The sequence below is a fragment of the Hemibagrus wyckioides genome, linkage group LG21, assembly GCF_019097595.1.
Source record: "Hemibagrus wyckioides isolate EC202008001 linkage group LG21, SWU_Hwy_1.0, whole genome shotgun sequence".
Lineage (NCBI taxonomy): Eukaryota > Metazoa > Chordata > Actinopteri > Siluriformes > Bagridae > Hemibagrus > Hemibagrus wyckioides.
The window spans coordinates 13093966-13110314 of record NC_080730.1 but is presented as its reverse complement, the minus strand read 5'-3'; the positions used below and the strand labels follow the sequence as shown (position 1 = coordinate 13110314).

The 16349-nt window shown below is 35.3% G+C and overlaps 1 protein-coding gene across 1 annotated transcript; it reads left to right on the top strand.

Moving 5' to 3' along the window:
• Positions 1 to 5704: 5704 nt before the first annotated feature.
• Positions 5705 to 14993, top strand: csf1a (colony stimulating factor 1a (macrophage)). The gene is made up of 10 exons (XM_058374140.1): positions 5705 to 5844; positions 5953 to 6052; positions 8285 to 8398; positions 9341 to 9403; positions 10058 to 10228; positions 11579 to 11768; positions 11971 to 12720; positions 13825 to 14009; positions 14216 to 14269; positions 14800 to 14993. Exons 2-9 carry the CDS (start codon positions 6020 to 6022, stop codon positions 14255 to 14257), a joined length of 1548 nt encoding a protein of 515 aa, XP_058230123.1. The 5' UTR covers positions 5705 to 5844; positions 5953 to 6019; the 3' UTR covers positions 14258 to 14269; positions 14800 to 14993.
• Positions 14994 to 16349: the final 1356 nt, after the last annotated feature.

The following is a 16349-nucleotide window of genomic DNA, read 5'->3' as shown; positions in this document are numbered from 1 at the left end:
CACTTCATCATGCAGCAAGACAATGACACAAATCACAACAAAGGAAAATTTCAGGGGGAAAAAGTGGAAGGTTTTAAAGTGGCCAAGTCAATCACCAGACCTTAAACCAACTGCACATGCATTTCATCTCCTGAAGAGGAGACTGAAAGAAGAAACCCCCCTGAAACAACAACAACTGAAAGAAGGTGTGGCACAAGCCTGGAAAAGGGTAAAAAAAAAAAAAAGAGAGAGAATGCAACAGATGTCAGTGTTGCTAGCATAATGCTGAAGGGGTATACAACCAAATATTACAAATACAAGTATTTGGTCTGAATGTAGGCATAGATAACATTTGGTTAACATTTTGGTTAGTGTATCATTTCCAAACATTATGGAATCTTATGAGTCCTATGTGATATGCATTTTTAATTTGTTCTTGATATGTGTAAGTAGTAGTCCTAGATATCTGTGGAAATTGTGTTAAACGTTAAAAAAGTTGCATGGAGACAAAAAGTTTAATGAAGTTAAGTTTACACTTTAAACTGGATTAAAGTTAAGTATAATGAGTGCATTTCTTGGGATCTGGGTTTTACGGTCATGAGGCCATAGGAATATGTCATCTGGGCCTTGCCTTACTTGAAAGCATGCATAAAAGCCTCATGATCTCTTCTAGTTGCATTTTTAAGGGCACAAAGAACTGCAGAGACAATACTCTGCTCTGTACATTCAGGTTAATGGTTATTTTTGTTAGGAAAAAAGCCCCCATTTAAAATAGCACTAAAAGCAATATAAGCTGTTACTAAATCCCACTAACAAGCAGTGGGCCTAAAAGGAATGCTGTTTTTTCTTAATCCAGGATGCATTTCTACACCAAGGTTATTTTTATAGACCCCATTGTGTATATGACAAATTGCATATAAAATTTTCAAGGCATGGTTTGTGCTTGCACAATGTTCAGAAATGAAGCCCCAGGGAATTAAAGCCTAGTGGGAGCTTGAACAATGGAAAGACATAAGGAAGGAGACCTTGTAAAGGAGAGAATTAAAAACTATGATATTTGAAAAAGCAATGGTTTTACACTGAAAAGAATGGAGTTTGCGAAGACAAAACATATAATGAATAAAACTGTAATCTTATACTTATTTAGTAAGTATTTAGTAAAAACTAGATGTTCTAAAAAAAGACTTAAATGATTCTAAAAAGATTTTGAATAAACGTCATATGAGAAAAAGAGGAGAGTGGCAGTGCCATGCTTGCTCTCTTGCCAAGTGCATTCCATTATGAAGGTCCAAGCTTGATACTGAAAGAACGTGTGTGCTAGAAATCCACTTCCAAAACATCCTATTCAATCATCCTAATTAATCTTACATGTATTGGTGAATTATTTATTATTTACAAGGTTATAATAAGCAGGATCCAATCAGCATGAACATTCTGTTTTTTCCCATTTCATTTCATTTTTTTCTTTTCAGTATTAATTAGATCCGAACTTATATGAAAGTTGAAAACACTGTACCCATACAACTACAAATACAACCCCCAGCATTTAACTGACAGTGTTGATCTACTGTAACTGTAACTTGAACTTGTTCAGACATTAGTTCTAGTCTTTTTATGGCACGTGCCTGTATGAGTGGTATTGCACATATCTTTAACATTAGTCATACAGCCTGGTTCTGGGAAAACAGTCTTGGTTCATATTCTAGCACACTTCTTTTACCAGAAGCACTTACTGTGAACCCAGTTGTTCATTATGAACTATAAACTGAATTTCATTTGATTGCTATCAAGTAATGATGTATGTATGTGGTATGGGATTGACAGAGATTGAACTGTGAATAAGTGAGTGATTCATACATCCTGAAATGTAGTTACTGTTAAATAAACTGCCTTCTTTTGCCTTGGGATTATTACAGTTTATTCTACATCATTTCCGCAGGGATTTGAGTGAAGTATTGCATGTGTATATGTGTGTTTACTTCACTTATAAGCTGTTTTCCCTTTGCTTGTCCTTTTATAATTTAGTTTCTTGATTAAAGTTTTTCCTGCTCTGTTTTTGGCAATTGTTTTCACCCCTGCTTACTTTAATAGTCTCAGAGTGACCGTATAAAACACACTTTGAGTATTCTCTTTCATCCTAGGCCTCTCTCTCAACACTCCAAAAATGTTAAGGGTTGTTTGATTAGCTATAACTTCTGGCTTCCTAAATGGATGCTGATGCTAATTCCACCATTTTCTAAACGGATTGTAGAAACCTGAAGTGTTCCCTAAAGAGACAAACTGAAGAGCCATTAAATTAAAGTGCTAGTTGGAACCTTATTTTCTAAGAATGTAGAAAAGTAAACAGAAGCTCATTGAACACACTCTTCTTCAAGTCAATTTTCTGCATAAGGGATTAAGAGTCTCATAAGGAAGGGTGAAGTTATAAGAAAATAAAAAAGTGGCACAAACTATTAAACAAACTTCTTTTTTTTTCACCAATTTACATCTAATGTTAATGAATGACTGTGAAACTAGTTATTTCTTGTTATCACATATTAAAGCAGTTATAATCATTTCTGAGGAGCATGTTGGCTTTACATGTTTGCCTCACACCTCCAGGGTTGGGGGTTTGATTCCCACCTCCACTGTGTGTGTGTGCTTGTTCTCCCCATGTCTTAGGGGATTCCCCTGAGTACTCAGGTTTTCTCCCAATACAATGTAGGCTGATTGGCATTGGCATTTTGCACTGCAATAGACTGGCATCCTGTCTTGAGTGTACACGGCTCCAGGTTCCGTGCAGCCCGGTTGGATAAGTGGTGTAGAGGATGAATGGATAATCATTTCTTTTCTAGACAGTCTCTGATATTAATAAGACAAAAATGGAGCTTGTCATATTACCAAAAAACTGCAAAAAAAAAAAAAAACACTGTGTTGTGACTTTACCATGTAAGAAACCTCAAAGGAACTGCATTACCTTTGACAATTACAAATAGCTGACACTCATGTTCATACTGAAAGCTAATATTTTTAACGTCATTTCTGTTAAAAAATCATTCACTCATCAATCTGTTGTTTGTTCTCTCTGTTGGAGTTACTAGGGCCTAAAAAGTACAGCTTGTCCTTGTCCAGAGAAACTGGACATCAGCCACACCTCTGTCCTAAAGACTTGTTTGGAAACTTACTGAATCTTACAAAGCACTGACTCTCAAGTGTTGAATAATGTATAATGCTGTGGTGGATCTTATTACAGAACAATTTTAACAGCCTTTGATCCATTTCTGTCCATATTCTCTGAATTCCATCTAAGTGCATGTAATAGAAATGAGCTAATTTGCTGAATGGATCATCTCATAAGAATCTTGTAAAGCATGTTTAATAAAGAACACATCACTCTAAATTCAGCTGAAAAAGGGGACTAGAAGTATGACTCCATCATCATCTGTGTAGACTCCCTAAACTTAAGAGAACAAACAAATATCATAGATAGATTTTGAGAATCATGTGAATAGATATGAGGTAAAATAATCTATTTTTTGCCTTTATCACTTATAAGCACATGACTTGATAGGTGTGGGACTCTTGCAACATTGTTGGAACAATGATTCTCTCGTCTGGAAAAATACAAGTTGATTATTTCAAATTCTTGAGTGATTCTTGTAAGTGTGAGAGAGCTTTGCCTTACAGGAAGTTTTACTATTTTTTCTATGATTCTTGTTATAAGCCACTCCACTGGTATTTATCTTTCCAAAACAGGTGCTCTTATATTTCTTATTCAGTATCTGTGGTTCCTTATGCAATAATTCTTATTTTCTCTTTTACTTTTGCTGTAGGATAAATAATCATAAAAGCTTTTATGGCCTTAATTAAGGGGTTCCCAGAATAGGGGTCACAACTCTATGCTTGATTTATAAATGGGATGTGTAGAGAACCTCACAATAATCTTTATTGTTGTATTCATATATATTATGTAATACATGTCAAATGTGGATTTTGTGTGTTTATTTATTTATTTGTGTTGTTGTTAGTCACATTCAGACTATATTTAAGATAAAAATGTACATGCTCTTTTAGTCCTTTTCACTCTTGTGACATGTAAGTATTCAGAAATTCATCTGCAGCCATAAAACAAACTAGTATTGTGTCTCAAATCACATACTTATATACTATTCAAGAACGTTACTGGATAGTAACCAGCTTTTCAGTATTTACTTTGATAAATGTCAGAGTTTTTGATTTGCAATACACTGACATAGCTTTGTCACAATATTTGTCAAAACTTTTGTTCTCACAAAAAGCAACAAAAAAAAAGTTTCTTTAATCTGTTAAACATCACTGTGAATTTGGAAACTTGGAGGACAATGATGTTTTGTCTCTGAGATGCTATCTAGTGAATGCTACATTTCTCTCCTCCAGATGTACATAAGACAGGCAGATGTGAACAATGAACAACAGTGTGTGAACAATGCCGCTTGCGCTGTCTCCGAACACAAGTCAAGTTAATTCTATATTCTGTGTTTTTGCTCTCTTACATTACATATGTGTACTGTATGTTAGTAAAAATAAAAAGTCCCAATGTTATGACACCCGTAATTGTTCAATCTGGAATTTAAAAATGTAATGTGGTCAAGGTTTGGGGTTTCAGAAAACTCACAATGTTCATTTGGGGTTGTTTGCCCACAAAGTTTGGGAACCTCAGCCTTATTTTCCAGTCAGCTTTACCCAGATTCTTATCCTCTGGATTGACCCGATTTGTCCTGATGCTCTACTTCTGCACTTAATTTCTGCAGTTCCCACATAAACACCTTAAAGGTCTGGACTTCCTAAGAACTATCTACACTCAAGAAACTCTCTCCCCCTCTCACCTGGAATCCTGATACTATAACTAATGTCTGATGGTTCCTTATTCAGTCTGTTTTATATATATATATATATATATATATATATATATATATATATATAAATTTAAATATTATGTTGTAATTATAAATACTCTTTAACATCTGTAATCATCCCCTGACTCTTTCTGTGCTCATTTTGAACATCCTTGCTTGGTACTGTTTAACTTTTTATTATACAACTTATGGTGTGCGGTGAGGAGTGTTGTGGCCTCACAGCTTTATGGTCCCAGGATTAATCCTCAGCTCAGGTCTGTCTGGATTTTCGCATGAGTTTCCCCAATATTGTCCAAATTCATGTAGGTAGATGGACTGGCTTTGCTAAATTGCCCCTGCTTGTGTGTATGATGTCCATATTTAGTCCATAAAACTATTTGTTAAATCAGCCACAACATGCCTACATTTGCATGCACATTTTATGTCCCTGCACACTCAAATTAGCAATCATTATTCAGGAGCTAAGAGTCAAAGGTTTCCTTTCCTCTGTCTGTTTTACTGACAGACTTTGTTCTCTTCCTCCCTGTCAGTATCAGGGTGCTGCCTGTGTCTCTGGTCCAGTCTCTGTACTCCTCTTTCCTGGAAATATGAGATTTTTTTTGTTGTTTTTCTTTATAGTCATGTAACAGATAATATAGCTATCTGCTTAACTGTTCTTTTTATTCATTAGCGCTTCTGTCCAGTGCCCTTATAAATATGTATTTAAACAGAAAATTATGATGTTCCTTTTTTTAATTCTTTTATTTTTCATATCTGTGGTATTTCGGGTCCTGGTTCCTGGTCACTTTAGAGATAATTCCTACATCAAGATAAGGTTGAAAGTATATATTGCAATAAAAACTTCCTGTGAAGGATGATTTCTTGTAAAATACATGATGTCAAGGAAAAGAGGAGGGTGGGAGGGACTCAGCTGCTTACAGTTAAGTGGTGCTGGGAGCACAAGTCTTTTCACTTATCGGTCCTGTCAGGAGAAGATGCACTCTTTGACTGAGTAAGCATATAATATTTATAAGATTGTTTAGACTTAGTAAATAACATTTTATTTTAGCTGTGAGGAGCCTAACTGCAACTTGCTCTCTTTTTCTCCCAAACAAAAAAGAAATGCAAAGGAACTCTAATGTATCTAAATGTGGACTTTGCTCGATCTCCTTGCCTAAGCCAGCCAGATGAACACACACACAACAGACCACAAGGCCAAGGTAAGTGTTTAAATCTTAACTCTTTTCTGGTGTGTTTTATATGTTGGACCAGAAACATTTTTATACTTTGTGTATTATAATGTTCCTCTCATGGGAATATTGAATATTGATTGAATGTAGAACATATGGTTCTTCATTCGGTCTGTTTTATTATTATACTTTTTTCAAAAATCCAAATTATCTGACGATGCTATACCAATCCGCAGAAGTCCACAGGTAGGAATGTGCTTAAAAGAGAAAGTTTTAATGTAATTTAAAAATATTTATTTGACAGTTCAGAGAAAGGTATAATTTCGAATATAAGATATGAGAGAGAGAGAGAGAGAGAGAGAGAGAGAGAGAGACAGACAGACAGACAGACAGACAGACAGGCAGGCAGATGCAGGATGCAAAGTTAAAGGTTAGAACAAGCAAATATTCACTGGCATTTCACTCTCAGAACTTGTGTACAGCCCACACATTTTTCTTTGTCAGTTTACTAAAGTGAAATAACCACCAAACCGGGAGCTGGAGAAGAATGTGGTCTGAAAATCTGAACCAATAAACATAAGACTCATTCTTTTGGCATTGGTTATGATTTTATGTAACCATCCAGTAAATGACAGTTTTTACAGTCACTGAATTCCCCTTCTTTTGGGAAATGTTTGCTAATTTTAGGATTTAGAGTATTATAATTTAGAGTATAATATGCATGCTTTAAATAAGACATGCAAGTGCTAATGTGATCTTACTTGCACCCCTGCCTTATGATTATTAAGATATTAAAAGGATGTATTACTTTATGGTATATTCCAGTGGAATATGTTAGGGAATTTTTATTTAGAATTACACTTCAAAGCAAAAGTGCAACCAAAATCCATTAAACATACTATCATGTTAAATAAACAGTCCAGGTCAGGACCTGATAAATGCAAAAAGACTCCACAAGGCACTGTATATTTAAACAGACCAAGACCCCTATTTTGATAGTTGCAGGAGTGCAAATGTACGAGGCTGTGCAGTTTAACATTATATGAATAACAGCATGTAGATACCTGAGCATTACATCCATATGTCATTCTTCCCCAAACTGTTGCCATAAATTAGAAGTGCACAACTGTATAGAATGCCTTTGCATGCTGTAGTTTTAAAATTTCTCTTCAGTGGAACTAGTTCAGACATGTTGTAGCATAACAACGATCCTGCGAACAAAGTGAAACCAATGGCAACATGCTTTCTCAAGTAGCCTCAACAAAGCCAGGACCTCACTGCCATTAAACACTTTCAGGATAAACTGGAAAGCATGACTAATGTCCTTGTAGCAGAATGAGCACAAATCCCCACAGCTATTTTCCACAATCTGTTGGAAAGCCTGTCAAAAGGGTGGAGGCTGTTACAAAATAGGAATAAGAAATTCATCAAAGGCCAGGCATCCACAAAATTTTGGATAATAACAATTATTATAGACATTTTCATGACTATTTGTTGCACAGGGCAAAATACTAAAGAGTAATGTGATTAGGCATACTCCACAATCCAAAAAAAAAACCCAGGATAATATAACCATCTGGAGGCTTGATATTTATATATATAAAATAGATACAATACAATACAATACAATACAATACAATACAATACAATACAGTACAGTACAGTACAAAACAACACAACACAACACAGTACAGTACAATTCAATACAGTACAGTACAGTACAGTACAACACAACACAATACAGTACAGTACAATACAATACAGTACAGTACAGTACAACACAACACAACACAGTACAGTACAATACAATACAGTAAAGTACAGTACAGTACAACACAACACAACACAGTACAGTACAGTACAATACAATACAGTACAGTACAACACAACACAACACAACACAACACAACACAGTACAGTACAATACAATACAGTAAAGTACAGTACAGTACAACACAACACAACACAACACAACACAGTACAGTACAATACAATACAATACAATACAATATGCAGTGTTTTTTTCTAAAGTCTAAATCTTTTTTTTCCTCTGTTTTCTGTGTCCTTTATATCCACCTTGTTCTTCTACAAGTAGCTACAGTCTTAAATAAATAACTTACAGAATAAAAAAAGTAGTAAACAGAACTTAAATGCTTGATAAAAGCAATTTATGCTTTATTATAAGTCTTTATATAGAAAAGGTAAAGAAAAAAAGTGAACTGCGATTCCATCCTCATATATCTGTTTTATATGTGACTGAAGATAAGGCATCTGTGTTCCTGCCTTGTCCTGTGCTTGCAATTGGCCTCTGGTGCTGTACCTGGTCCATGTCAACACTCTGTGACTGAGGAACATCTCCTGACTTTAAGAAAACTGGTAAGGTTTAAATCTTGATGGATATATATATATATATATATATATATATATATATATATATATATATATATATATATATATATATATATATATATATATATGTATATAGTTCAGCTAGACACGATATTGCCAAACACAACCCCCCACCCCCCATCATCATCATTGAATTCAGGTGTTGTTTTTCAGGGGTTGGGTTTGGCTCCTTAGTTCCAGTGAAAGGAACTCTTATTGCTTCAGCATACCAAGACATTTTGGACAATTTCATGCTCTCAACTTTGTGGGACCAGTTTGGGGATGACCCCTTCCTGTTCCAACATGACCATGCACCAAAGCAAGGTCCATAAAGACATGCCTGAGTTGAGTTTGGTGTGGAGGAATTTGACTGGCCTGCACAGAGTCCTGTCTTCAACCCAATAGAACACCTTTAGGATGAATTAGAGTGGAGACTGTGAGCCAGGCAAAAACTGGGACGTTTGACTTTACATGCACATGAATGTAATATGGAGTTGGCCTGCCCTTTGCAGCTATAACAGCTTAAACTCTTGTGGGAAGGGTTTCCACAAGGATTAGGAGTGTGTTTATGGGAAATTATGACCATTCCTCTAGAAGCACATTTGTGAGATCAGGCACTGATGTTGGACGAGAAGTCCTGGCTCTCAGTCTCTGCTCTAATTCATCCTAAAGGTTCTTCTATCATGCTGAGGTCAGGACTCACACATCCATGTCTTCATGGACCTTGTCTTGGTATGCTGAAGCATTAAGAAAATATATTTCACTGGAACTAAGGGGCCAAGCCCAACCCCTGAAAAACAACACCTGAATTCAATGATTTAGAGGGGTGTCCCAAAACCTTTGGCAATATAATGTAAGTATGGAAATAAGTTTCATTTGTGTGAAAAATGTGTGCTACAGCCAGTAATATTTCTCCTGTTTGAATTTCAGATTATGAACCAAGTCCAATATGGCTGCTCTATATCCTTTAGGTTCACTGAACACCAGCACCTGGTATGCATGATGTGCTTTTATGTCCTTTGCTTCTAATTGAGTTTGAACAATAAAATCTCAGTACATTTATGGCATAAGCTTTTCACATGTCAATTGTATATTACATATATACATGGTTTTATGGTACACTAGGCTCTTTGAGCAGGAAGCCATCACTTGCCTGGTAGTTTTTGTAAACAGTGTTTGTACAGTGGGGTTCAAACGTCTGACAGCTCTAATAAAAATTCTGTTTTTTTTTAATTAGTGTTTGTGCAAAACCTTATAATTCATTTTAAATCACAACCATTGGATAGTGTCCAAATGCATGCCTCAATAAAAGAGATCAGACACAAGAAAAATTTGACCTTTTGTACAATAATAATAATCTAAAAATTTTTTTTTAAAAATAGTCTAGCTGAACTATGCAATATACTCTACTATAAAAAATGTTTAAAATGAGTGAAATGCAATATATTTTATGAAGCTAGTACTACAGCTAAAAGCAAAGTGTCACCGGCATTAGTGTTTGACCTGAAGTACGAAAATGTTAAAATTAAAATGATGGCTTTGGAGATTTTTTCAAAACCTTTAATACAGCAGATTGGTGAACATTACAAGGTAGTGAGTAAGAAATAATCAAATCTTCTTTTGAATGTTTTTATTTTGTCTTTGCAGAGTGATATCTGTTACATTAAAGCAGCACTCCCTCACATCCTGGACCTTCTGAATGCACACTTCACATATGAAAAGGGGGCTGATAATTATCACTACACAAGCTCACTAAAGGAATTGATCTACAACATTTATTCCCAGAAATGCGTCCCTCCTATCGATGAAGAGATCGAGGTAATGTTTAAATTAGTTTTTTTTATATATATATTCTTTGTAACATAAATGCCTTCATTAAAAAGGCATCTGTGAACATGAAAATTAATAGGAAATATCAAGTTATAATAAACATAATTCTAATGGGATGATTTCATAAACTGCATTAATGAAGTAAAGGAAATGCCAGCACTGGCAGAATGGGCTGTGAATTTGGATCTGGCTGTAGCCTCATCACCAAATATTAATAAATGTGATCAGCGGTTTGTGTCACCTTGGATGTCACATTGACATAATCTCAATTCAAGTTTCAAAGTCAAGTGATTTTGTGGATTTAAGATTGTTATGACACTTTCTGTGTTATGACGATGAACGTGGTTTGACATTGTGGATCAGGGTATTTATGATCTTTATGATCAGAGTCATCGCAGCAAACTCATAAACTTTGCTTTGGATAATGTATACATACTTCTGTATCTGTGGTAAATTGTGCTTCCATTATTGTGCCACATTGCCACATTTTGTGAATAAATATCTGTTACTTAACTGACATGTTATATAAAGTGTTATGTCTAAATGTTGTTTGACAATAATTGGAATAAACCCTTCTAAATGTTTGTATAAGCTTATGCCACATGTCCTGATCTGTTTCAATAGTTATGTAGTTATGTGTTATGTGGTTTAGTGTTATGGAGTATTGTGAACAGCACCCTTTAGTAAAGTATTATGGTTTTCTTCAATTATTTAATCTGAACCTGTAAATCATAGTGAAAATCATGACAGGAGATTTTGAGAACTATTCAGCAAAATGTTTAACAAAAAGAGATTAACAAACATAGGGGTTGGGCAAATTAATGTGAACACCCATTGTTATAGGGGTTAATATTTGTGTGGGCTACTGTGAAAAAATATTCATTCATTCATTCATTCATTGTCATATTTCTGGTTAGGGATAGGGTTATTTTATTTATTTTTTTGTTGATATATATATTGTCTAGGTTGCAGTGGTTAGATTAAGACATTGGTGAAATGAGTGACTTTTCAGTTTTCTAAAAGGGGGCAGATCATGGGAGCCTGTTTAGCAGGAGCATCTGTAACCTTTACAGCTCCACTCTTTGGTGTTTCATGAGCAACAGACTCCATGATTAGGACTGTGTATGCTAAGCATGCCAGGACTTAATCAGTAGTAATAGTGGACGAAATCAAAACTTAATGATAGGGAACACAAGTTAGGATTGTGTCCGAACAACACAACAACTACCTTGATTGTTTAACTTGAACTTAATATCCATCTGGCCATAGATATGAACAGAGTATTTGGTGCTTTTCCAGTATTCATTAACAGTCATTGCTGTTTTGTACTCTACATAGGAAAATCCAGTGAAGTTTGCCAGACTGTACACGTCTTTGCCCAGGGAGGGGCTACAAAAAACAGAGGAGGTTCTTCAGATGTATAAAAAGCTTATGAATGAAAATGACAAACCTGTGAACTGGAACTGTGAGGATGAGTATACAAATAATGTTCCAGAATCTACCACTGCACCTCCCACCGAAACTACAGGTAACTATCAAAATATTTTATTGGTAGAAATGATGCATTTACAGATGAAATTAATAAACAATTGGTTTATATAACAAATAATTGGTTCCTATATCATTGCCTATTATTCTGTTATTTAAAGATTTAAAGTAACTTCTACAGAATATCAGACAAAGATTTACATATAATGCAAAGTCTTACTGTCTGGTTTTTGGTTCCCCAGAATGTAAGTGCTCTTGTCTTCAACCTATGAAGGCATTTATGTTCACAAGATCTGCTCCAACTGCATCCCCCCACACCCAATCAAGAGCATACACCTTCAAGAACAAAAATGAAGGATCTAGAGCACCTGAGCCTGCAGTCAACGATAAAGCAAAAAACTCAACTCCAAATCAGATTTCTGTACTTTCCCCAGGTCCTGGCCCTTTTCCCAGCCTGCACACCAAACCTGAACTCATCACAGACCAGCGTTCTGTAGCAATTCATGAGGAATCTACAAACTTCATTACTTCCACCACTCCAAATTTGATGGATAACAGCAGCGGTTCTTCTGTAGCCATGAGGAGTGAGGCACAATCAGTTACATCCTCTCCCATTTCATCCTTAAGTGAATTACCAGGCATACCAACAAGAACTGACCAATCAGCAACATCACAGCCATCTGAAAAAATCAACAGACCATTAATTTCTGATAGGAAACCGTTGCTACTTCTTGCCAAGAGGTCTTTAGATACCAGAGAGCAAGGAATGCTTTCTGATTCCTCCTCCGATCTCCTCCGGAGTTGGATTACTAAAACCAAAGGAATTAGGAGAAATAAAAAGTTTAAAGTCTTAGAGATCACACCTGGAGAAACAGAAAACCAGCATGCTGAACATGTTGAACAGAACATTCCTACACACCTCCATCTTCAAATGGCCAAATCCTTACCAAGAAATGTGTTTAAAATAATCAGCAAGGATCCAGACTGCAAAGGTATGTGCCTTCATGTTCATGACAGGAACACAGCAATCCTAGTTAAGTGGTCAGTGACATGCTATTAGATACAGATATTCTTAAGATAACTAGGCAAAATCATTATGTAGAATTCTGCATAGAATTTATAACTCTTCCCCCAAAGGAACAACATTTAGAACACTATAGGGTTGAAGATTTATGCTACATTCAAGCATACAGTGAAATGTAGTGACAAATTGACCAGAGAGTATTCATTTTCAGCTGGCAACTTCTGGTAACATGAGCCACAGCAGCTATTGGTGACCAGATATGGTCATGTCCAGTGATAAAATGATGAACTTTATGCAAATATAGAGTGACTTGGTGCAGCAACTACCAGTGAGAGTGAAGCCAGTAGAGCACAAGTGATCCGTCACAAAGAGCACACACTCTGTGAATCCTCTAGCAGCTTAACACACACAAGTTAAGGACATAAAAAAGAAAGAATGAATATACAAGGTGTATGATAGGATGCATATGAATACATATACACTGCTGAATTTTATACACAAATTCCAAATCTCTCTCCAGAATGTTATATTTAAGTGGCAAAAGAGTTTTCAAGTAGAATGCTAATTGCTTCACCCACTGATAAACATTATTACTATGACAACCAGAAGTAGAAATGTCTACTGATGACTTGCAGTGATAAAATACATATATGTGTGAATCTAGTATTAGCTTTTTCTTCTTATTTTTTTTTATACACAGCCACTAAACAAAATGTACACATACTAATATTTGGAATGTATTCACAAACTTATAAAAGGGGTGTCTTAAAGTTTCATTGAATAGTTTTTAGCTATTTTCAGATGTTCTGCTTGAAGCTTTTTCTGCTCTGGGTAGGATTCCACAAAGGCCTTCTTCCAGAGAGACCTCCATTTTCATAAGACTGCATGGTTAAACACAAAAATATCCAACTGAACAAGATACATTCTTTTACTTTTAGTATGCTCTTAGTCAAAAGGGGGGAAAAAACTCATTCATTAAGGATCCATAGCTTTATCAAGTTCGGCACCCTTTCTGATATCATTACACTCCTTTGAAGGAAACATATAGATAAAACCTCTTCGTCTTTCTCAGATTCCAGATGCACTGAAGGCACTGAAGACAGATCAGATCAGAGATCCAGAGATCGTGTAAAGAGAGACTCTGGGGAAATAGAGTACCAACTTATCCTGATCTCTGTGTGCACAACATTCCTGATTACAGCTGCATGTGTATTACTGCTGTTCATCACTGTCCTCTTCTACTGCAAGCAGCAGCAGGTGAGATTTCACTTTTCAGCTTGTGTTGTGTTGCCCTGCCATGCACTGAAGATCAAACAGAGTATTTACATATGCAGTAGAATTGAACTGTTGTTATTGCAAAGACTTAAACAGTTATTCATTCTAAGCTGCTGTGGGTTTCAGGTCTACAGTATATACAACCTTTCCAGCATTTTAATGGCTTTTTTGTGTTTATATGCTCAAAGATCAAGGATCTACAAAAAGAAGACAGGACTGTACACCTCTGAAGGAAGCAACTGGTGGGTTGCTACATACAGTATATATATACACATGATTTCTGTTTTCTCTCTCTCTCTCTTCTTTGTAAATTACTAACAGGACAAACAGCTCATTTAATAAATTGGATGCTGAAAATCCTCATGGGAAAAAATTCTCACTGGAATTCATTAGAGTAATTCCATGACTGAGGTGCTTGTAACTCTTTCAACACTGAATCTAAGAAAGCATTATTTTTAAAAATGTGTTAACCCATCTCTGGGAAAAGATCTCATTATTTTGGTTCCCCTGTTAACAATGTCTGCAGTTTGCTTGTAAATGAGTAACAGGGTAAAAAGTATTTTTATATGCATTCAATTAACACATACAAGTAGATTCACTAGATCCCATGTTACTGGCAAGATGGCATTAAATACAGTCTAATTATTTAATTTAAATTAATAGTTTTATTACATATGGGTAACGTTGTTCAAAGTTACCTCATCAGTCCCTTCTACAGTATTATTAAAATAAAAAATGATAGAACTAAAAATTTTGTTCTTTTGATCTTCAGGAAATTTGGATGATGCTACTTCCTGCTGAAGATGTGACTTTACAGATTATTATTTACAGAATATTACAGATGTTTCATATGGGTGACTGTAACAGTTTGAGTGAATGTTGTGGAACACAAAAATGTACATTTTTCATAAATGATTATCGATGACTAATGTTAAAAGATGTTTCACACACACACACACACACACACACACACAACACAAAAATAATATTTTTTTAAGTATTATTATACAGCATTTGAAGGTAAAGTTACAGTGGACTGAGACAGGATATTTGTGTTCTTTAAAAATACTGTGTTTTATTATATTATTATTTATATAAAGATGCACAAACCTTGGTGTGAGGGACACGTATTTAAAATGTTTATTTTTTGTTTTTTTACCTTTACATATCTTGATGTTTGAAATGAAATATGATCACACTTGATTATTTTATATGACGAGATGTGTTTGAAGTGTTGAAGAGCTTTCTGCTAAAGTTTAGAGCTGAGTATAATTAGACAAGAAATGAATCTGGTGATTTTTGTCCAAAAAAATGTATCAATCACAAAAATATAATAAAATGATCACCTGCTTTTAACTAAGCAATTCAGTCTCTTGTTTTTTGCTGTATTTGTTTAGCATGAGTTCACCAATCTGCCAAGTATGCCAAGTAGGTCCAAATGGATATTATAATGGAAGCTAAAAGTTGGCATGTTAGTCTAAAACCTCCTAATGCCTTCTATTAAATTGGCATAACCAAGAAGCTTGCATGGGAAGCATCAGAGATTTGTTCATCAGAATCTCCTCTCTTCACATTCTGGTTTCTTCCTGTCTGATCAGCACACTGTATGGAGAATGAAGGTGGAGGTTAATGTAACGCATGACTTGTTAAAATACGATGCAAAGCTACAATGGTGTGAGAAATATCAATTTATCTGCATGTACAGTATCTACATGTTAAAAAAGTACTGTAAAATTACACTAAGTAACTGTAATAATATTTGCAAGTACTGTAATTTCTTCATTATCCAATTCACAATCTATTTCTTCATAATCCAGTACATGGTTTTATTTGCCTAACAGAAAACCTACATATAATTGATTTAGGATACAACAGAGCTAAAGGTTAAGGGTCTTACTCAAGCATCCATCCATGGATTTAAACTGGGATTTAAACCCAGACTTTCTAATCTGTGATTCAAAGCCTTAACCACTGAGCCACCACAACAAGCACAACTAGGTCTACCACTGAATTAACTCACATTAAAAGCATGCACTGAATCAGCGACTGTGATTCATGTATGAATGGCCACAAACATTTGCTTTTTACCAAGAAACTCATGAAGCATTGACTACATTTAAGACTCGACAAAATGTAAGATGTGTGTAAAACATCACAAATACTTTCAGTTTCAGTTTGCCACATCTTCTTAGTACATTAGTCTCTCTCTCTCTCTCTCTCTCTCTCTCTCTGTCTTTCTCTCTGCACACACATCTGGACAAGAAAAACACAGGATGTCAGAATGTTGCTCATTGGCAGCAGTTCAGCAATTGTTCCAGTTAA